A 22,281-nucleotide genomic window follows, 5' to 3' on the forward strand; every position below is an offset into this window, starting at 1 on the left:
CTGCTCGACCCATCAGCCAATCACAGGATCCTGCTATCTGCACTCTCAGCAACGGGCATCTCAGGCAAAGCACTCCTGTGGTTCGAATCCTACCTCTCTGGGCGATCCTACACTGTGTTGTGGAAAGGACAATTGTCCTCGTCCCACTGCCTCTCCACAGGGGCCCCAAGGCTCAGTGCTAGGGCCCCTTCTCTTCTCAGTTTACACCACCTCACTGGGGCCAATCATTCGCTTGCATGGCTTCTCTCACCGCTGCTACGCAGACGATGCGCAGCTCTACCTATCCTTCCCGCCAGACGACCCCACCGTCTCAGCGTGTATCACGGACTGTCTCTCGGACATATCTGCATGGACGAAGTCTCGCCACCTTCAACTAAACCTCTCTGAGACTGAACTCTTGGTCATTCCAGGCAAGCAATTTATCCACCATAACATCACACTACAACCTGGCTCCTCAGTCGTCACTCACCAGCGTGGTGAGAAACTTCATGACTGACCAGCTGTCCTTCTCATCTTGCTGCTGTCTCTCCGTCGTGACGCTTTGCTCTATTCAACATCAGAAAAATCAGCCCCTCCCTCACTCAGCACGCCACCCAGCTCCTGGTCCAGGCCACTCTGCCCTCCAGCTCTTCAGCTTGTGAAACCCCTACAGATGGTTCAGCAGTCTGGTTTCTGATCAGCCTAAAAGGACTCATGTTCCTCCATTACTCAGTGACCTCCACTGGCTCCTCGGGGCCTCCAGAATCAAATCCAAGTCCCTGATGCTGCATACAGAGCTACTACTGGGTCTGCAACATCTACCTAAACTCCATAATTCAAGCCTACGTTCCTTCTGGGCCACGGCGCTCCTCGAACGAACGCCGCCTGGCTCTGCCATCCCTTCACACAAAGCGACCTCAGTCCCTGTTCTCATCTGTGACACCACGATGGTGGAACGAGCCACCACACGCCATCAGAGCAGGAACGTCCCTCTCTGACTTCAAGAAGCTCCTGAACACTTCCTCTGATAACACCTCAAACCTCTAACATGCACTTCCTGTCCTTCTTCTTCTGTCCCCTCACAGTTCTCTGGTAGTGATGGCTTCTTCCCCAGGTATTCACCCCACTGATGCCGTACGTGTTAACAGCTCTTACTAGTATTTATTTTAACTTGTAGATCTCTGAATGTATTGATGCTTGTTGTTCCTCAGATGGAAGTCTATTTGGATAAAAGCTTCTGTCACATGAGTGACTGTAAACTCACCTGATTCTTTCATAGTGACGATGATCCAAAAGTAGAGCAGAGACGTTTTTATGAATTACCACAAAATGTCAATTATCTGTCATTAAAAAGATTATTAATTACCAAGAATCTGATAATTTTTCTGAACGTTAACGAACCTCATCGTCTTGTTAACATCGTTGACCTTCTGATGAAATGATCAATAAAAAGCTGTTCAGTTATCAGAAACATTAGCAGACTCAGATTTTATTAAAGGATCAATAACTGACATGAAGAACTTCCTGTTTGTGCTGGATACATTCATAATGTGATGAAATTAAACTGTGATTATTAACGTGGCATCAAAGCTTCTCTGAATCTGTGGGAACCTTCAGAACAAACCAAAACATCACCTCAAAGGAAACCTGGGAACAGAACCAGAGAACAGAATCATTGGATCAATAAAAGCTCTGCAGATTTCTTCCTGCGAGACTCGACTCATCTTCAGTGAAGAAACAGAAAACTTTTCACATCTAAAACAGAATTTTACTAAATCGGTTCAACATGAAAACATTTGCTCTGAACAGACGAACCAGATATTTCTGTCCTGTTGGAGCTGCAGGAAGTGATCCTGATCCACCTGCCGGTCCAGCTCAGGTTTTCACACTCGTTCACAGGTACAGAATGTGACAACATCAAACTCCTGTCCTCTGATTGGTCAGTGTTGGTCTCCTGCAGCCTGTTTGTTGTTGGCGGGGTCCGACTCGTGCTCGCCGCTGTGAGGACCCTCTCTGGCAGATAGGCGGTCCAGCGATCGCGGCGAGGCGTTGCTCCTCGTCCTGCGGCAGCAGGCGGCGAGGTCGGCCCTGAAGGACGGCGTGTAGAAGCCGTAGATGACAGGGTCGCAGCAGGTGTTCAGGTTCCCGAACACGAAGAGGGCGTGATGGACGTACTCAGGTGTGACGTGCAGCATGTCTGGCTGGAACCAGTACCAGATCCCTAGCAGGTAGTACGGAGTCCAGCACACCACGAAGGACAGCACGATGACCACTGTCATCTTCAGAGTCTTCATCCGAGCCTTCGGGATAATGTCGGTGCCACTGCGACGCAGGTACGACTCACCTGCTGAGAGAGGGAGGGCTCCGTTAGTGATGTCAGTATAGTACAGGTGTGTCTTACTCTGGTCTGCTGTGATACAGGTGTGTTTCAGGTGTGATACAGAAGTGTTTCAGGTGTGTCTTACTCTGGTCTCCTGTAATACAGGTGTGATACAGGTGTGATACAGAAGTGTTTCAGGTGTGACACAGAAGTGTTTCAGGTGTGTCTTACTCTGGTCTCCTGTGATACAGGAGTGACACAGGAGTGATACAGATGTGATACAGGTGTGATACAGAAGTGTTTCAGGTGTGTCTTACTCTGGTCTCCTGTGACACAGGAGTGACATAGGAGTGATACAGATGTGATACAGGTGTGATACAGAAGTGTTTCAGGTGTGTCTTACTCTGTTCTCCTGTGACACAGGAGTGACACAGGAGTGATACAGATGTGATACAGGTGTGATACAGAAGTGTTTCAGGTGTGTCTTACTCTGGTCTCCTGTGAAACAGGAGTGACACAGCAGTGACACTGGAGTGACACAGCAGTGACACAGGAGTGATACAGGTGTGATACAGAATTGTTTCAGGTGTGTCTTACTCTGGTCTCCTGTGACACAGGAGTGACACAGGAGTGACATGGGAGTGATACAGGAGTGGCACAGGAGTGATACAGGTGTGATACAGGTGTGATACAGGAGTGTTTCAGGTGTGATACAGGAGTGACACAGGAGTGATACAGGAGTGACACAGGAGTGATACAGGTGTGATACAGGAGTGATACAGGTGTGATACAGGTGTGATACAGGAGTGACACAGGAGTGATACAGGTGTGATACAGAAGTGTTTGAGGTGTGTCTTACTTTGGTCTCCTGTGATACAAGTGTGTTTCAGGTGTGATACAGAAGTGTTTCAGGTGTGTCTTACTCTGGTCTCCTGTGATACAGGTGTGATACAGGAGTGATACAGGAGTGACACAGGAGTGATACAGGTGTGATACAGGTGTGACACAGGAGTGATACAGGTGTGATACAGAAGTGTTTGAGGTGTGTCTTACTTTGGTCTCCTGTGATACAAGTGTGTTTCAGGTGTGATACAGAAGTGTTTCAGGTGTGTCTTACTCTGGTCTCCTGTGATACAGGTGTGATACAGGAGTGATACAGGAGTGACACAGGAGTGACACAGGAGTGATACAGGAGTGACACAGGAGTGATACAGGAGTGATACAGGAGTGACATAGGAGTGATACAGGAGTGACACAGGAGTGATACAGGTGTGATACAGGAGTGACACAGGAGTGATACAGGTGTGATACAGGAGTGATACAGGTGTGATACAGGAGTGACACAGGAGTGATACAGGAGTGACACAGGAGTGATACAGGTGTGATACAGAAGTGTTTAAGGTGTGTCTTACTTTGGTCTCCTGTGATACAAGTGTGTTTCAGGTGTGATCCAGAAGTGTTTGAGGTGTGTCTTACTCTGGTCTCCTGTGATACAGGTGTGATACAGGAGTGATACAGGAGTGACACAGGAGTGATACAGGTGTGATACAGGTGTGATACAGGTGTGATACAGGAGTGACACAGGAGTGATACAGGAGTGACACAGGAGTGATACAGGTGTGATACAGAAGTGTTTAAGGTGTGTCTTACTTTGGTCTCCTGTGATACAGGTGTGATACAGGAGTGACACAGGAGTGATACAGGTGTGATACAGAAGTGTTTGAGGTGTGTCTTACTCTGGTCTCCTGTGATACAGGTGTGATACAGGAGTGATACAGGAGTGACAGAGGAGTGACACAGGAGTGATACAGGAGTGACACAGGAGTGATACAGGAGTGATACAGGAGTGACATAGGAGTGATACAGGAGTGACACAGGAGTGATACAGGTGTGGTACAGGAGTGATACATGTGTGATACAGGAGTGTTTGAGGTGTGTCTTACTCTGGTCTCCTGTGATACAGGTGTGATACAGGAGTGATACAGGAGTGACACAGGAGTGATACAGAAGTGTTTGAGGTGTGTCTTACTCTGGTCTCCTGTGATACAGGAGTGATACAGGAGTGTTTGAGGTGTGTCTTACTCTGGTCTCCTGTGATACAGGTGTGTTTCAGGTGTGATACAGAAGTGTTTCAGGTGTGTCTTACTCTGGTCTCCTGTGATACAGGTGTGATACATGTGTGGTACAGGAGTGACACAGGAGTGATACAGGTGTGATACAGGAGTGATACAGGTGTGGTACAGGAGTGATACATGTGTGATACAGGAGTGTTTGAGGTGTGTCTTACTCTGGTCTCCTGTGATACAGGTGTGATACAGGAGTGATACAGGAGTGACACAGGAGTGATACAGAAGTGTTTGAGGTGTGTCTTACTCTGGTCTCCTGTGATACAGGAGTGATACAGGAGTGTTTGAGGTGTGTCTTACTCTGGTCTCCTGTGATACAGGTGTGTTTCAGGTGTGATACAGAAGTGTTTCAGGTGTGTCTTACTCTGGTCTCCTGTGATACAGGTGTGATACATGTGTGGTACAGGAGTGACACAGGAGTGATACAGGTGTGATACATGTGTGATACATGTGTGATACAGGAGTGATACAGGAATGTTTCAGGTGTGATACAGGAGTGTTTCAGGTGTGATAAAGGTGTGTTTCAGGTGTGTCTTACTCTGGTCTCCTGTGATACAGGTGTGATACAGGAGTGGCACAGGAGTGATACAGGTGTGATACATGTGTGATACAGGAGTGATACAGGTGTGATACATGTGTGGTACAGGTGTGATACATGTGTGATACAGGAGTGATACAGGAATGTTTCAGGTCTGTCTTACTCTGGTCTCCTGTGATACAGGTGTGATACATGTGTGGTACAGGAGTGACACAGGAGTGATAAAGGTGTGATACATGTGTGGTACAGGAGTGACACAGGAGGGATACAGGTGTGTTTCAGGTGTGATAAAGGTGTGTTTCAGGTGTCTTACTCTGGTCTCCTGTGATACAGGTATGATACAGGAGTGACACAGGAGCAATACAGGTGTGATACATGTGTGGTACAGGAGTGACACAGGATTGATACAGGTGTGATACAGGAGTGTTTCAGGTGTGATAAAGGTGTGTTTCAGGTGTGTCTCCTGTGATACAGGTGTGATATAGGTGTGTGTCAGTTGTGAACAGCCGTGTTTCAGGTGTGATATAGGAGTGTTTTAGGCGTGATACAGGTGTGTGTTACTCTGGTCTCCTGTGGTACAGGTGTGATACAGGTGTAATATAGGTGTGATACAGGTATGATACAGGTGTGTGTCAGGTGTGATACAGGTGTGTTTCAGGTGTGATAAAGGTGTGTTCCAGGTGTGTCTTACTCTGGTCTCCTGTGATACAGGTGTGTTTCAGGAGTGATACAGGTGTGTTTCAGGTGTGATACGGGTGTAATACAGGTGTGATAGAGGTGTAATACAGGTGTGTCTTACCTTTGTTTCTCAGGTGCTGCAGGTGGATGTGCAGCAGGATGAACAGGTGTGAGACAGGTGTGATGCAGGTGTGAGACACATGTGAGACAGGTGTGTTTCAGTGGTGATACAGGTGTGATGCAGGTCTGATACAGGTGTGTCTTACCTTTGTTTCTCAGGTGCTGTAGGTGGATGTGCAGCAGGATGCGGCTGTAGCAGCAGCTCATCACCAGCAGGGGGACGACGTAAAGTGTGGTGAAGTGGAACATGTTGTAGGAGGTTTCCTGCCAGCGGCGGCTGAAGCTGCCGTGAGTCGCGCACTGAGTGAAGTCGACGCCCTCCACCCTGATTGCCCGGAAGATAAACAGCTGCAGGGAGACAGACGCAGGAGTTTTACTGCTACCTGAGCACAAGTGGAGATTTATCAAGAGTCTCAATCCCAACTGACCAGAATGATGGCAGTTTATTAACAGGGGCTGTTTTTATAATAATGTCTCTACATTTCTGGAACAGCCTCCACCTGGCTAAAGACAGCAAACTAAAGCCCTTATTTTAATGCAGTGCACCTGCTGAATGGTGAAGCGGGTTCTCTGGTTCTGTCCCGGCTTCTCTTGGACTCCTGATAAACTGTTGCAGTGTTTCTGTGGCTCAGTGAAACTGTTTGTTCCTGTGTTTCAGCCTCTTAGCATTGTTAGCATTCCTTATAGAAACCAAGGGGAGCAGTTAGCCCGAGCTAACAGCAGGAGGCTTCACACTTTAATCTCGCAGAACATTCCTTCAGGGATTTCATGTTCAGGGTTCCACTGCAGCTTCACGGAGAACCTTTCACCTGCATCACAGGCCGCAGCAGGGAGCCAATCGCAGTGCAGATCACAGGATGATGAAATAATGAACAGAGCAGCTCAGGCCGACCTTCAGCTGCTCTTCCAGCAGATTATCATATCATAAATATTAATATGAATAATACTGAAGCTGCTGTGACATGAAGCTGCAGCTCAGACACTTCACACAACGTATATACACAGTAAACGCAGTATTTTGTAATAAATCCAACCTGTGAGACGACAGTTCCGTCTGTGATGTCAGTAACTAGTGGGACCAATCATCAGGGTCGTGGTTCTGGGTTTGATGTTCCCCTTGATAAGGTTTTGCTCAGTTATGTGGTTGTTCCACGTGTTCTGTTTTATTTTGTTAAATCTGTCCTCATGTGACTTCCTGTGTTACTTTGTCGTGATTGGTTTTCAGCTGTCTGAATACCTGTTGTGTCTCACCTGGTATCTCACCTGTATTTAATCTGCTCATGTTGACAGTTTCTGTCTCTCTGTGTTTGGATTAATTGGCCCAGTTGTTGGATTAGTTACCTTTGTTCGGACCTACAGGTGTGTTTCTGTATTCACTGCATCTGTCTGAATGTCTACGTTAGGGTCCTGCCTGGACCCTCGGCCCCGGACCCTCAGTGAGCGTTACTCTCCTGCAGACGGTCGACCTCACCTAAACTAAAGAGCTCCACCTTTTAGAAATGAGATTAATCATCATGTGCTGCTTCACCTGGTAACGACTGATAACCAGGTGAGACATGTCGGATTCAGTAGCAGCTGATTGGTTCCTTGCTTCGCAGGAACAAACCTGGACTCTCTGATTCATTCTGTGAGGTTAGTTTCATGAGTTTGATTCTCTGGGGAAACTCAGTGATGTCGCCTGGTGGTTACCTGAGACCAGCTTCAGTCAGAGCAAAATCAGCCATGTGTTACCTGAGTGATGTGTTACCTGTTTGATGTGTTACCTGTTTGATGTGTTACCTGAGTGATGTGTTACCTGTTTGATGTGTTACCTGTTTGATGTGTTACCTGAGTGATGTGTTACCTGAGTGATGTGTTACCTGTTTGATGTGTTACCTGAGTGATGTGTTACCTGCGTGATGTGTTACCTGTTTGATGTGTTACCTGAGTGATGTGTTACCTGAGTGATGTGTTACCTGAGTGATGTGTTACCTGTTTGATGTGTTACCTGAGTGATGTGTTACCTGTTTGATGGGTTACCTGAGTGATGTGTTACCTGTTTGATGTGTTACCTGAGTGATGTGTTATCTGAGTGATGTGTTACCTGTTTGATGTGTTACCTGAGTGATGTGTTACCTGCGTGATGTGTTATCTGAGTGATGTGTTACCTGTTTGATGGGTTACCTGAGTGATGTGTTACCTGAGTGATGTGTTACCTGTTTGATGTGTTACCTGAGTGATGTGTTATCTGAGTGATGTGTTACCTGAGTGATGTGTTACCTGTTTGATGTGTTACCTGAGTGATGTGTTACCTGTTTGATGTGTTACCTGAGTGATGTGTTACCTGAGTGATGTGTTACCTGAGTGATGTGTTACCTGTTTGATGTGTTACCTGAGTGATGGGTTACCTGTTTGATGTGTTACCTGTTTGATGTGTTACCTGTTTGATGTGTTACCTGAGTGATGTGTTACCTGTTTGATGGGTTACCTGTTTGATGTGTTACCTGAGTGATGTGTTACCTGAGTGATGTGTTACCTGAGTGATGTGTTACCTGTTTGATGTGTTACCTGAGTGATGTGTTACCTGTTTGATGTGTTACCTGAGTGATGTGTTACCTGTTTGATGTGTTACCTGAGTGATGTGTTACCTGAGTGATGTGTTACCTGAGTGATGTGTTACCTGTTTGATGTGTTACCTGAGTGATGTGTTACCTGTTTGATGGGTTACCTGAGTGATGTGTTACCTGTTTGATGTGTTACCTGAGTGATGTGTTATCTGAGTGATGTGTTACCTGTTTGATGTGTTACCTGAGTGATGTGTTACCTGCGTGATGTGTTATCTGAGTGATGTGTTACCTGTTTGATGTGTTACCTGAGTGATGTGTTACCTGAGTGATGTGTTACCTGTTTGATGTGTTACCTGAGTGATGTGTTATCTGAGTGATGTGTTACCTGAGTGATGTGTTACCTGTTTGATGTGTTACCTGAGTGATGTGTTACCTGAGTGATGTGTTACCTGAGTGATGTGTTACCTGTTTGATGTGTTACCTGAGTGATGGGTTACCTGTTTGATGTGTTACCTGTTTGATGTGTTACCTGAGTGATGTGTTACCTGAGTGATGTGTTACCTGTTTGATGTGTTACCTGAGTGATGTGTTACCTGAGTGATGGGTTACCTGTTTGATGTGTTACCTGAGTGATGTGTTACCTGAGTGATGTGTTACCTGTTTGATGTGTTACCTGAGTGATGTGTTACCTGAGTGATGTGTTACCTGTTTGATGTGTTACCTGAGTGATGTGTTACCTGAGTGATGGGTTACCTGTTTGATGTGTTACCTGAGTGATGTGTTACCTGAGTGATGTGTTACCTGTTTGATGTGTTACCTGAGTGATGTGTTACCTGAGTGATGTGTTACCTGTTTGATGGGTTACCTGAGTGATGTGTTACCTGAGTGATGTGTTACCTGTTTGATGGGTTACCTGTTTGATGTGTTACCTGAGTGATGTGTTACCTGAGTGATGTGTTACCTGAGTGATGTGTTACCTGTTTGATGTGTTACCTGAGTGATGTGTTACCTGTTTGATGTGTTACCTGTTTGATGTGTTACCTGAGTGATGTGTTACCTGTTTGATGTGTTACCTGAGTGATGTGTTACCTGCGTGATGTGTTATCTGAGTGATGTGTTACCTTTTTGATGGGTTACCTGAGTGATGTGTTACCTGAGTGATGTGTTACCTGTTTGATGTGTTACCTGAGTGATGTGTTACCTGTTTGATGTGTTACCTGTTTGATGTGTTACCTGAGTGATGTGTTACCTGTTTGATGTGTTACCTGAGTGATGTGTTACCTGCATGATGTGTTACCTGTTTGATGTGTTACCTGAGTGATGTGTTACCTGTTTGATGTGTTACCTGAGTGATGTGTTACCTGTTTGATGTGTTACCTGAGTGATGTGTTACCTGTTTGATGAGTTACCTGTTTGATGGGTTACCTGAGTGATGTGTTACCTGAGTGATATGTTACCTGAGTGATGTGTTACCTGTTTGATGTGTTACCTGAGTGATGTGTTACCTGAGTGATGTGTTACCTGTTTGATGGGTTACCTGCGTGATGTGTTACCTGAGTGATGTGTTACCTGAGTGATGTGTTACCTGAGTGATGTGTTACCTGTTTGATGTGTTACCTGAGTGATGTGTTACCTGTTTGATGGGTTACCTGAGTGATGTGTTACCTGTTTGATGTGTTACCTGAGTGATGTGTTATCTGAGTGATGTGTTACCTGTTTGATGTGTTACCTGAGTGATGTGTTACCTGCGTGATGTGTTATCTGAGTGATGTGTTACCTGTTTGATGGGTTACCTGAGTGATGTGTTACCTGAGTGATGTGTTACCTGTTTGATGTGTTACCTGAGTGATGTGTTATCTGAGTGATGTGTTACCTGAGTGATGTGTTACCTGTTTGATGTGTTACCTGAGTGATGTGTTACCTGAGTGATGTGTTACCTGAGTGATGTGTTACCTGAGTGATGGGTTACCTGTTTGATGTGTTACCTGAGTGATGTGTTACCTGAGTGATGTGTTACCTGTTTGATGTGTTACGTGAGTGATGTGTTACCTATGTGATGTGTTACCTGAGTGATGTGTTACCTATGTGATGTGTTACCTGAGTGATGTGTTACCTATGTGATGTGTTACCTGAGTGATGTGTTACCTACGTGATGTGTTACCTGAGTGATGTTACCTACGTGATGTGTTACCTGAGTGATGTGTTACCTGTGTGATGTGTTACCTGAGTGATGTGTTACCTGAGTGATGTGTTACCTGAGTGATGTGTTACCTGTTTGATGTGTTACCTGAGTGATGTGTTACCTGAGTGATGTGTTACCTGAGTGATGTGTTACCTGTTTGATGTGTTACGTGAGTGATGTGTTACCTATGTGATGTGTTACCTGAGTGATGTGTTACCTATGTGATGTGTTACCTGAGTGATGTGTTACCTATGTGATGTGTTACCTGAGTGATGTGTTACCTGTTTGATGTGTTACGTGAGTGATGTGTTACCTATGTGATGTGTTACCTGAGTGATGTGTTACCTATGTGATGTGTTACCTGAGTGATGTGTTACCTATGTGATGTGTTACCTGAGTGATGTGTTACCTATGTGATGTGTTACCTGAGTGATGTGTTACCTACGTGATGTGTTACCTGAGTGATGTGTTACCTATGTGATGTTACCTGAGTGATGTGTTACCTGAGTGATGGTTACCTGTTTGATGTGTTACCTGTTTGATGTGTTACCTGAGCGATGTGTTACCTGAGTGATGTGTTACCTGAGTGATGTGTTACCTGTTTGAGTGTTACTGAGTGATGTGTTACCTATGTGATGTGTTACCTGAGTGATGTGTTACCTATGTGATGTGTTACCTGAGTGATGTGTTACCTATGTGATGTGTTACCTGAGTGATGTGTTACCTATGTGATGTGTTACCTGAGTGATGTGTTACCTATGTGATGTGTTACCTGAGTGATGTGTTACCTATGTGATGTGTTACCTATGTGATGTGTTACCTGAGTGATGTGTTACCTACGTGATGTGTTACCTGAGTGATGTTACCTACGTGATGTGTTACCTGAGTGATGTGTTACCTGAGTGATGTGTTACCTATGTGATGTGTTACCTGAGTGATGTGTTACCTGAGTGATGTGTTACCTGTTTGATGTGTTACCTGTTTGATGTGTTACCTGAGTGATGTGTTACCTGAGTGATGTGTTACCTGTTTGATGTGTTACCTGTTTGATGTGTTACCTGCGTGATGTGTTACCTGAGTGATGTGTTACCTGAGTGATGTGTTACCTGAGTGATGTGTTACCTGTTTGATGGTTACCTGCGTGATGTGTTACCTGAGTGATGTGTTACCTGAGTGATGTGTTACCTGAGTGATGTGTTACCTGTGTGATGTGTTACCTGTTTGATGTGTTACGTGAGTGATGTGTTACCTACGTGATGTGTTACCTGAGTGATGTGTTACCTGCGTGATGTGTTACCTGAGTGATGTGTTACCTGAGTGATGTGTTACCTGAGTGATGTGTTACCTGTTTGATGGGTTACCTGCGTGATGTGTTACCTGAGTGATGTGTTACCTGAGTGATGTGTTACCTGAGTGATGTGTTACCTGTTTGATGTGTTACCTGTTTGATGTGTTACGTGAGTGATGTGTTACCTACGTGATGTGTTACCTGAGTGATGTGTTACCTGAGTGATGTGTTACCTGAGTGATGTGTTACCTACGTGATGGGTTGCCTGAGTGATGTGTTACCTGTTTAATGTGTTACCTGTGGTGATGCGAGCAGCAGGCTGAGGCTCCAGGCCAGCAGCAGCATACGTCGGTTCCTGCGGTGCGCGGTCAGGGCGTCCAGTGGGTGCAGGATGGCGTGCTGGCGGTCAAGGCTGATGACAACAAGAATGAAGGCAGAGGCGTGCATGGCGAACAGCTTCAGGAAGCAGAGCAGCTTACAGAGCGCGTCTCCTCCGTACCACTGCACCGTCACGTTCCACACTGCGTCCAGAGGCATCACCACGAACGTCATCATCAGGTCGGCCAATGCCAGGCTCAACATCAGCGGCCGCAAGTGAGAAGCCAGCCGCCGGCCACGCCACACGCTGGCCAACAGGGCAAGGTTACTGCAAGCAGCGAACAGGAAGAGGACAAAGGTGGCTCCAACACGGAACTGAGCAGCCCGGGTGAAACTGGGAACCTCCCAGTCTGTGAGAGGGGGAAACTGAGAGCTGTTGGAAGGAGGCGGGGCTACCGTGCTGGTGGGTGGAGCCAATGATGACCTCACGGCGGACCAGTTAAGTGACATCCTGCAGAGAAGAAGAAAATTGTTTGGACACTTAAACTGAGCATCAGGTCACATTTAAAGGAACAGTCGAACATTCAGGTAAATCCACGTTTCAAATCATAGATAGGTACAGGAAGTGGTGAGCTTAGCTTAGGACAAAGACCGGAAGCAGGGGAAACTGAATCAAACGTCACCAAAGTGCAAAGTCCAAAACACGTAGGTAAAGCGGACTGAAACAGGGAACCATGAAGCAGAACAACTGAACATATCTCCTGCAGTCTGGCAGGGGGCTGGTCTGGGTGCTGGAGTGGGGGCTGGTTTCTGTGTTGGTCTGGGGCTGGTCTGTGGGCTGGGCTGGAGCTGGTCTGTGTGTTCATCTGGGTGCAGGTCTGGGGGCTGTCTGGGGACTCTCTGGGTGTTGGTCTGGATGTTGGTCTGAGGGCTGGTCTGGCTGTTGGTCTGGTGCTGGTCTGTGGGCTCGTCTTGGTGTTCATCTGGGTGTTGGTCTAGGGGGCTTGTCCGGTGGCTGGTACAGGGGCAGGTCTGGGGGCTGTCTGGGTGTTCAGCTGGATGCTGGTCTGGGGGATCTCTGGGTGTTGGTTGGGGGGCTGGTTTGGGGCTGGTCTCCCTGTTGGTCTGGGGGCTGTCTGGGTGTTCAGCTGGATGCTGGTCTGGGGGATCTCTGGGTGTTGGTTGGGGGGCTGGTCTGGGGCTGGTCTCCCTGTTGGTCTGGAGGCTGGTCTCTGTGCTGGTCTCGGGCTGGTCTGGGGGCTGGTCTGGTGGCTGGTCTGGGTGTTGGTCTGGAAGCTGGTCTCTGTACTGGTCTGGGGCTGGTCTGGTTGTTGGTCTTGGGCTGGTCTGGGTGTTGGTCTGGAAGCTGGTCTTTGTACTGGTCTGGGGCTGGTCAGGTGTCTGTTCTGGTGGCTGGTCTGGGACTGGTCCGGTGGCTGATCTGAGGGCTGGTGTTGGGCTGGTCTGGGTGTTGGTCTGGAAGCTGGTCTTTGTACTGGTCTGGGAGCTGGTCTGGGGGCTGGTCTGGGGGCTGGTCTTGGGCTGGTCTGGTTGTTTGTCTGGGAGCTGGTCCGGTGGCTGATCTGAGGGCTGGTCTCTGTGATGGTCTGGGGGTTGGTCTGGGTGTTGGTCTGGTCTGGGGGCTGGTCTTGGGCTGGTCTCCGTGCTGGTTTGGAGGCTGGTCTGGGTGTTGGTCTGGTCTGGAAGCTGGTCTGGGGGCTGGTCTTGGGCAGGTCTGGTTGTTGGTCCGGGTGCTGGTCTGGGGTTGGTTTGGTGGCTGATCAGGGGGCTGGTGTGGGGGCTGGTGTTTCTTTGTGAAGCCGTGCCCGGCCAGCAGAAGGATCGGCTTTTAAGTGCTTATGTCCTAGGTAAATCTGACCCCTAAAATGCATTGAGTGACTCCCCTGGGTGATCCAGACCCACAGGTTGAGAACCAGCAACACGACTGTTTACAGACTGAGGGGTTCTGGGTTTCATTTGTTCCTGTTGGATTGAAGCAGAATCAGCTGCTGAGCTCTGATTGGACGTCTGCATCACCTGACCATCTGTGTGTTTATCTATCAACCGACAGTCCATCAGCTCTTACTGTGACGGCGACTTCCTGTCTGTCCATGCTGATTAAAGATCAAAGATAAGAGTCTCATTAAAGACCTGAGGAGTTACCATGGTAACTGGTTCTCAACGACCAGCAAGGAGCCAGCTGACAACCAATCAGAGCAGACTGTTTCACCTGTTCAGGTTTGAGTTCACTAAAGATTGTTTACAGGTTCGTAAGTTACACAAGTGACGTTACTTATTGTACATATGTTACCTGACATACATAATGTTGGTATTTTATCCCAAACCTAACCTTTCACATTACCAAAGTACTTTTATTTTGAAAGTCTAACCTGACGTATATTTATTGTTGCTAACGGTCTTCCTTTTATTACCTGATGTGTCTCACCTGTGTTTAATCTCCTGCCTGCCGTCTGTGTGTTTGTTCCCTGTGAAGTTTGGAGTTTTTTTCCTTGCAGGAATATTAACTTCTGTTTAGAGTTGCTGCCTTGGATTTTCTTGGGCTTCTCCTGCACTAACTGTGAGTTTGTACCCTTCCTGTTTTTCTGTAATGAACGAGTGAACTTCCTCCTGCCTCCTGCGCTCGTCACCTTTCTGACAGCAAAGATACGAAACCTGCAGCTATTAAAATGTTGCAAGCGGATCAGTTCATTTCAGTAACATCACAGTGTTTTATCTGAGTTGTTGTAGCTTATTAGCTTATTAGGTTTTTAGCTGTGCAGCATCCAGGTTTCCTGAAGCTCCTCTCAGAAAACAAACTGCTGCTTTGGGAGACACGAAGATGTCACGCAGCTTCAACACACCGTTTATATTAAGACACTATGAAAGCTTATATTGGAACAAGAAAGCATCATCTATCAGATGTTCATGTGATATTGATTATTCTGACACACATACAGGTCGGGTTGCAGCTCAGAGATGTCTGCAGTTATTTTTGGCTGCAGGATCTGTGTGTGTGTGTGTGTTCATGTCACCTTGGCAACCTCCACCTCTCTCTCGCTGCATACCTGCAGGGCATAAGTCCCCCCTCCCACACACCTGATTGGCTGAATTGTCTTTGTGAATCAAAGTAAATGAATTACCTCATCACACACAGCAGGTCTCTGACTGGACGCAGCTGGTTAAACAACAGAAACATAAATCTAAGATCCAAATACTGAAGAGGAACCTTTTAGTTCAGTTCTGAACGATCTGACTCATCAGAGACCTGGATCTCTCGGGTCTGGATCTGTGGGTCTGGATCTGTGGGGTCTTGAGCTGTAGGTCTGGATCTGTGGGGTCTTGAGCTGTAGGCCTGGAGCTGTAGGGTCTGGATTTGTGGGGTATTAAGCTGTAGGTCTGGATCTGTGGGGTATTGAGCTGTAGGTCTGGATCTGTGGGGTATTGAGCTGTAGGTCTAGATCTGTGGGGTGTTGAGCTGTAGGTCTGGAGCTGTGTGGTATTGAGCTGTAGGTCTAGATCTGTGGGGTGTTGAGCTGTAGGTCTGGAGCTGTGTGGTATTGAGCTGTAGGTCTAGATCTGTGGGGTGTTGAGCTGTAGGTCTGGATCTGTGGGGTCTTGAGCTGCGAGGTCTGGATCTGTGGGGTCTGGAGCTGTAGGTCTTGAGCTGTAGGTCTGGAGCTGTAGGGTCTGGATCTGTGGGGTCTTGAGCTGTAGGTCTGGAGCTGTGGGGTGTTGAGCTGTAGGTCTGGATCTGTGGGGTATTGAGCTGTAGGTCTGGAGTTGTGGGGTCTTGAGCTGCGAGGTCAAGATCTGTGGGGTCTTGAGCTGTAGGCCTGGAGCTGTGGGGTGTTGAGCTGTAGGTCTGGATCTGTGGGGTATTGAGCTGTAGGTCTAGATCTTTGGGGTGTTGAGCTGTAGGTCTGGAGCTGTGCGGTATTGAGTTGTGGGTCTTGAGCTGTGGGGTCTGGAGCTGTAGGTCTGGATTTGTGGGGTCTTGAGCTGCGGGGTCTGGATCTGTGGGGTCTTGAGCTGTAGGTCTGGAGCTGTAGGGTCTGGGTTTGTGGGGTATTAAGCTGTAGGTCTGGATCTGTGGGGTCTGGAGCTGTAGGTCTAGATCTGTGGGGTGTTGAGCTGTAGGTCTGGATTTGGGGGGTATTGAGCTGTAGGTCTAGATCTGTGGGGTCTGGAACTGTAGGTCTGGATCTGTGGGGTATTGAGCTGTAGGTCTAGATCTGTGGGGTCTGGAGCTGTAGGTCTGGATCTGTGGGGTATTGAGCTGTAGGTCTAGATCTGTGGGGTCTGGAGCTGTAGGTCTGCATCTGTGGGGTATTGAGCTGTAGGTCTGGATCTGTGGGGTATTGAGCTGTAGGTCTAGATCTGTGGGGTCTGGAGCTGTAGGTCTAGATCTGTGGGGTCTGGAGCTGTAGGTCTGGATCTGTGGGGTATTAAGCTGTAGGTCTGGAGTTGTGGGGTCTTGAGCTGCGAGGTCAAGATCTGTGGGGTCTTGAGCTGTAGGCCTGGAGCTGTGGGGTGTTGAGCTGTAGGTCTGGATCTGTGGGGTATTGAGCTGTAGGTCTAGATCTTTGGGGTGTTGAGCTGTAGGTCTGGAGCTGTGCGGTATTGAGTTGTGGGTCTTGAGCTGTGGGGTCTGGAGCTGTAGGTCTGGATTTCTGGGGTCTTGAGCTGCGGGGTCTGGATCTGTGGGGTCTTGAGCTGTAGGTCTGGAGCTGTAAGGTCTGGGTTTGTGGGGTATTAAGCTGTAGGTCTGGATCTGTGGGGTCTGGAGCTGTAGGTCTAGATCTGTGGGGTGTTGAGCTGTAGGTCTGGATTTGGGGGGTATTGAGCTGTAGGTCTAGATCTGTGGGGTCTGGAACTGTAGGTCTGGATCTGTGGGGTATTGAGCTGTAGGTCTAGATCTGTGGGGTCTGGAGCTGTAGGTCTGGATCTGTGGGGTATTGAGCTGTAGGTCTAGATCTGTGGGGTCTGGAGCTGTAGGTCTGCATCTGTGGGGTATTGAGCTGTAGGTCTGGATCTGTGGGGTATTGAGCTGTAGGTCTAGATCTGTGGGGTCTGGAGCTGTAGGTCTAGATCTGTGGGGTCTGGAGCTGTAGGTCTGGATCTGTGGGGTATTGAGCTGTAGGTCTAGATCTGTGGGGTCTGGAGCTGTAGGTCTGCATCTGTGGGGTATTGAGCTGTAGGTCTGGATCTGTGGGGTATTGAGCTGTAGGTCTAGATCTGTGGGGTCTGGAGCTGTAGGTCTAGATCTGTGGGGTCTGGAGCTGTAGGTCTGGATCTGTGGGGTATTGAGCTGTAGGTCTGGATCTGTGGGTATTGAGCTGTGCGGTATTGAGTTGTGGGTCATGAGTTGTGGGTCTGGAGCTGTGGGGTCTGGAGCTATAGGTCTGGATCTGTGGGGTCTTGAGCTGCAGGGATCTCAGGGATCTCAGAGATCCGTTGTTGTTCTCTATCTTCACACACAAGATCTGGAAAATATCAGAAAGTGGGCTGATGCCTGGACGGGCTGGAGGGCGCTGACCCGGTCCAGAAATCAAACAGCAGAAGGAAGATCTGGGACTGTGCATCGACAGAAAACTCTGGTGGACCAGCACCAGGGATCTGCAAACGTGCCGGACTACAATCTCAGAGCATCGCGGAAGTTAGCCAATGAGTCTGATGCTAGAGGCAGAGCCAGAGTCCCAGTCTCACAAACCAGCCAGATATCAGGGACCAGGGACTAAATACCACTGGTGTGGAGGACTCTGCTCTAAATGGCGTGGTGATGGGGCAGTGGATAAGACACATGCCTTTGGTGGGAAAGGCCCTGGTTCGACTCCTCCTGTGACACATTCACCAACATCGCAGGACAGCTGCTCTCCTCATATCACCTCCGACCTGGTTCCCACCCAGCCTTTCTCCATTCTGCGGTAACAACACAGAACAGCCCCCCCCCCCTCCGAACAAACACCTTCTCAGCATGGACTGTAATCCAGAAGCTCAAAGGGTACAAACTCACACAGAGCAGCCTCACATAGAAAACAAAACCTGAACAGACGCTTTGGTTCTAGTATCACAAGTACAACGCTTCAAAACTGGTCTCGCCTGTAATGGCCGGCCTTTCGTCCAGGAGCTGCCGTCACAGACCACCAAAACACGACATGCTGAAATATTTTCAGTTCAGTTGTTTTAACCACAGCGACTCCAAGAACAAACAATCAAAGATACATGTTCCACATCAGCTTAGAAGTACTAACAGTACTATGCTGCAGTACTGTAACAGAGTACTCAGTTTCCACATGAGGCAGTACACTTTCCATAACATGTCTCTTTGAACAGCAAAGACATCCTCTCCCATCAGGGATGCGGGAAACAAACTGCAACATAAAGGTTTGTACCGGAACAAATACTATAACAGCAAGTACTCGTGTATTTTACAGTATTGTACACACTGTGATCAGTGCAGTGTTTGTTCCTCAGGCTGTGGGTTTGATTCCCACTGAGGACAGTAAAACTCTCAGAGCTCAGGGGGAATCTGAAGAAAGAACAACACAGACGTGTAAATGAAACTCATGTTGGAGGGATGATCAGTGAGGAACGACGAGCAGAGTGACAGGAAAAGGTTCTCCAACAACACCAAAGGAACTCTGATCCAGAGTTCTGCAGGTACTTTGTATGAACACCGCGTATTTAAACGCGAAACGTGCTTACAGTTCTTTTTGATGATCGGTTGTGTTTTTTGTACTGAGAGTGGTGAAATGTTACCACATGCTGGTGAACATGGTGGCAGAAACAACCTGCAGCCAATAAAACACATCAAACTGTTAAATCCTTAAAGTCCACAGAAAGTGCTTCGCAGGAAACTCCTGTTTATCAAAGACTTTCAGATCTGAGTGCAGTTAGAAATCAGTAAAGAGAGTTAAAAAGCTGAATCTGAAACACATCAGAGCTTTGTGTTCCCTGCAGTCTGCCAGCTCTTATTGTGAAAGACTCTGTGTTTTTACCTGATCAGCAGCTCTGGATATCTCTCCTCGTCATGTTCTCTGTTCAGGAACCCACAGGAGACCCTCAGAAGAACCCGGGCTGAGGAGCAGAACCTGGTGTGATCCGTATCAGTTCAGGCTCCTGTCGGCTGCAACAGCTTCTGAAACACTGAAGAGAAACCTGCAGACTGCAGCGCAGGGAGGCGGAGCTCCGTGTGAGAGGGTGTGTTACTGCGTGTGTGCTCCTGTGTGTGTGTGGATGTGAATTACCCACGTTGTGGGGACTCGTCCCCGTATCGTGAATCATTACATTCAGGATGCAGACTTGCTTTAAGGTCAGGGTCCATGTAAAGTCCTCTGAGTGACGGAGACACGGCAGTGTGTGTTACTGTGTGTGTGTTCCTGTGTGTGTGTTACTGTGTGTGTGCTCCTGTGTGTGTGTTACTGTGTGTGTGTTCCTGTGTGTGTGTTACTGTGTGTGTGCTCCTGTGTGTGTGTTACTGTGTGTGTGTTCCTGTGTGTGTTACTGTGTGTGTGTGTTACTGTGTGGGTGTTACTGTGTGTGTGTTACTGTGTGTGTGCTCCTGTGTGTGTGTTACTGTGTGTGTGCTCCTGTGTGTGTGTTACTGTGTGTGTGTTCCTGTGTGTGTTACTGTGTGTGTGTTACTGTGTGTGTTACTGTGTGTGTGTTACTGTGTGTGTGTGTTACTGTGTGTGTGTTCCTGTGTGTGTTCCTGTGTGTGTTCCTGTGTGTGTTACTGTGTGTGTGTGTTACTGTGTGTGTGTTTTACTGTGTGTGCTCCTGTGTGTGTGTGTTACTGTGTGTGTTCCTGTGTGTGTGCTCCTGTGTGTGTGTGTTACTGTGTGTGTGTTCCTGTGTGTGTGTTACTGTTTGAGTGTGTTACTGTGTGTGTGTGTTACTGTGTGTGTTACTGTGTGTGTGCTCCTGTGTGTGTGTGTTACTGTGTGTGTGTTCCTGTGTGTGTGTTCCTGTGTGTGTGTTCCTGTGTGTGTGTTACTGTGTGTGTGTTCCTGTGTGTGTGTTACTGTTTGTGTGTTACTGTGTGTGTTACTGTGTGTGTGTTACTGTGTGTGTGTTCCTGTGTGTGCTCCTGTGTGTGTGCTCCTGTGTGTGTGTTACTGTTTGAGTGTGTTACTGTGTGTGTGTTTTACTGTGTGTGCTCCTGTGTGTGTGTTACTGTTTGAGTGTGTTACTGTGTGTGTGTGTTACTGTGTGTGTGCTCCTGTGTGTGTGTTACTGTTTGTGTGTGTTACTGTGTGTGTGTGTTACTGTGTGTGTTACTGTGTGTGCTCCTGTGTGTGTGTTACTGTGTGTGTGTGTTACTGTGTGTGTTACTGTGTGTGTTACTGTGTGTGTGTGTGTTACTGTGTGTGTGTGCTCCTGTGTGTGTTACTGTGTGTGTGTGCTCCTGTGTGTGTGTTACTGTGTGTGTGTTACTGTGTGTGCGTGCTCCTGTGTGTGTTACTGTGTGTGCTCCTGTGTGTGTGTTACTGTGTGTGTGTTACTGTGTGTGTGCTCCTGTGTGTGTGTGCTCCTGTGTGTGTGTTACTGTGTGTGTGTGCTCCTGTGTGTGTGTGCTCCTGTGTGTGTGTTACTGTGTGTGTGTTCCTGTGTGTGTTACTGTGTGTGTGTGTGTTACTGTGTGTGTGTTACTGTGTGTGTGCTCCTGTGTGTGTGTTACTGTGTGTGTGTTCCTGTGTGTGTTACTGTGTGTGTGTGTTACTGTGTGTGTGTTCCTGTGTGTGTTACTGTGTGTGTGTGTTACTGTGTGTGTGTTACTGTGTGTGTGTTACTGTGTTGTGTGTTACTGTGTGTGTGTTACTGTGTGTGTTACTGTGTGTGTGTTACTGTGTGTGTGTTTTACTGTGTGTGCTCCTGTGTGTGTGCTCCTGTGTGTGTGTTACTGTTTGAGTGTGTTACTGTGTGTGTGTGTTACTGTGTGTGTTACTGTGTGTGTGCTCCTGTGTGTGTGTTACTGTGTGTGTGTGTTACTGTTTGAGTGTGTTACTGTGTGTGTGTGTTACTGTTTGAGTGTGTTACTGTGTGTGTGTGTTACTGTGTGTGTTACTGTGTGTGTGTTCCTGTGTGTGTGTTACTGTTTGTGTGTTACTGTGTGTGTTACTGTGTGTGTGTTACTGTGTGTGTGTTACTGTGTGTGTGTTCCTGTGTGTGTGTTACTGTGTGTGTGTTACTGTGTGTGTTACTGTGTGTGTTACTGTGTGTGTGTTACTGTGTGTGTGTTCCTGTGTGTGTGTTACTGTGTGTGCTCCTGTGTGTGTGCTCCTGTATATGTGTTACTGTTTGAGTGTGTTACTGTGTGTGTGTTACTGTGTGTGTTACTGTGTGTGTGCTCCTGTGTGTGTGTTACTGTGTGTGTGTGTTACTGTGTGTGTGTGCTCCTGTGTGTGTGTGTTACTGTGTGTGTGTGTTACTGTGTGTGTGTGCTCCTGTGTGTGTGTGTTACTGTGTGTGTGTGTTACTGTGTGTGTGTGTTACTGTGTGTGTTACTGTGTGTGTGCTCCTGTGTGTGTGTTACTGTGTGTGTGTGTTACTGTGTGTGCTCCTGTGTGTGTTACTGTGTGTGCTCCTGTGTGTGTGTGTGTTACTGTGTGTGTGTTTCTGTGTGTGTGTGTTACTGTGTGTGTGTTCCTGTGTGTGTTACTGTGTGTGTGTGTTACTGTGTGTGTGTTCCTGTGTGTGTGTTACTGTGTGTGTGCTCCTGTGTGTGTGTTACTGTGTGTGTGTTACTGTGTGTTCTGTGTGTGTGTTACTGTGTGTGTGTTCCTGTGTGTGCTCCTGTGTGTGCTCCTGTGTGTGTGTTACTGTTTGAGTGTGTTACTGTGTGTGTGTTTTACTGTGTGTGCTCCTGTGTGTGTGTTACTGTTTGAGTGTGTTACTGTGTGTGTGTGTACTGTGTGTGTGCTCCTGTGTGTGTGTTACTGTTTGTGTGTGTTACTGTGTGTGTGTGTTACTGTGTGTGTTACTGTGTGTGTGCTCCTGTGTGTGTTACTGTGTGTGTGTGTTACTGTGTGTGTTACTGTGTGTTACTGTGTGTGTGTGTGTTACTGTGTGTGTGCTCCTGTGTGTGTTACTGTGTGTGTGTGCTCCTGTGTGTGTGTTACTGTGTGTGTGCTCCTGTGTGTGTTACTGTGTGTGTGTTACTGTGTGTGCGTGCTCCTGTGTGTGT

General features: G+C 47.6%; 1 protein-coding gene across 1 annotated transcript; it reads right to left on the bottom strand.

The window, feature by feature from the left end:
- Window positions 1-1,440: 1,440 nt before the first annotated feature.
- Window positions 1,441-19,445, bottom strand: LOC119898246 (gonadotropin-releasing hormone II receptor-like). Its single transcript, XM_038712434.1, has 4 exons — window positions 19,094-19,445; window positions 12,075-12,606; window positions 5,908-6,109; window positions 1,441-2,326 (listed from the first exon to the last, which is right to left on the bottom strand). The coding sequence occupies exons 2-4, from the start codon at window positions 12,603-12,605 to the stop codon at window positions 1,920-1,922; spliced, it is 1,140 nt and encodes a 379-aa protein (XP_038568362.1). The 5' UTR covers window position 12,606; window positions 19,094-19,445; the 3' UTR covers window positions 1,441-1,919.
- Window positions 19,446-22,281: the final 2,836 nt, after the last annotated feature.

This window comes from Micropterus salmoides, unplaced genomic scaffold (assembly GCF_014851395.1).
Source record: "Micropterus salmoides isolate LMB-PRFRI ecotype aquatic unplaced genomic scaffold, ASM1485139v1 Ms_hic_scaffold_11, whole genome shotgun sequence".
In the NCBI taxonomy this organism is placed as follows: domain Eukaryota; kingdom Metazoa; phylum Chordata; class Actinopteri; order Centrarchiformes; family Centrarchidae; genus Micropterus; species Micropterus salmoides.

What these genes read in the sequence shown, in the direction of transcription:
- LOC119898246 (XM_038712434.1), bottom strand. Translation starts at nt 12,605, where the DNA reads ATGTCACTTAACTGGTCCGCCGTGAGGTCATCATTGGCTCCACCCACC. An exon ending in TGCTGCTCGCATCACCACAG is followed by an intron (nt 6,110 to 12,074) that starts GTAACACATTAA and finishes GTCTCCCTGCAG; the next exon opens with CTGTTTATCTTCCGGGCAAT. An exon ending in ACAGCACCTGAGAAACAAAG is followed by an intron (nt 2,327 to 5,907) that starts GTAAGACACACC and finishes TCCCTCTCTCAG; the next exon opens with CAGGTGAGTCGTACCTGCGT.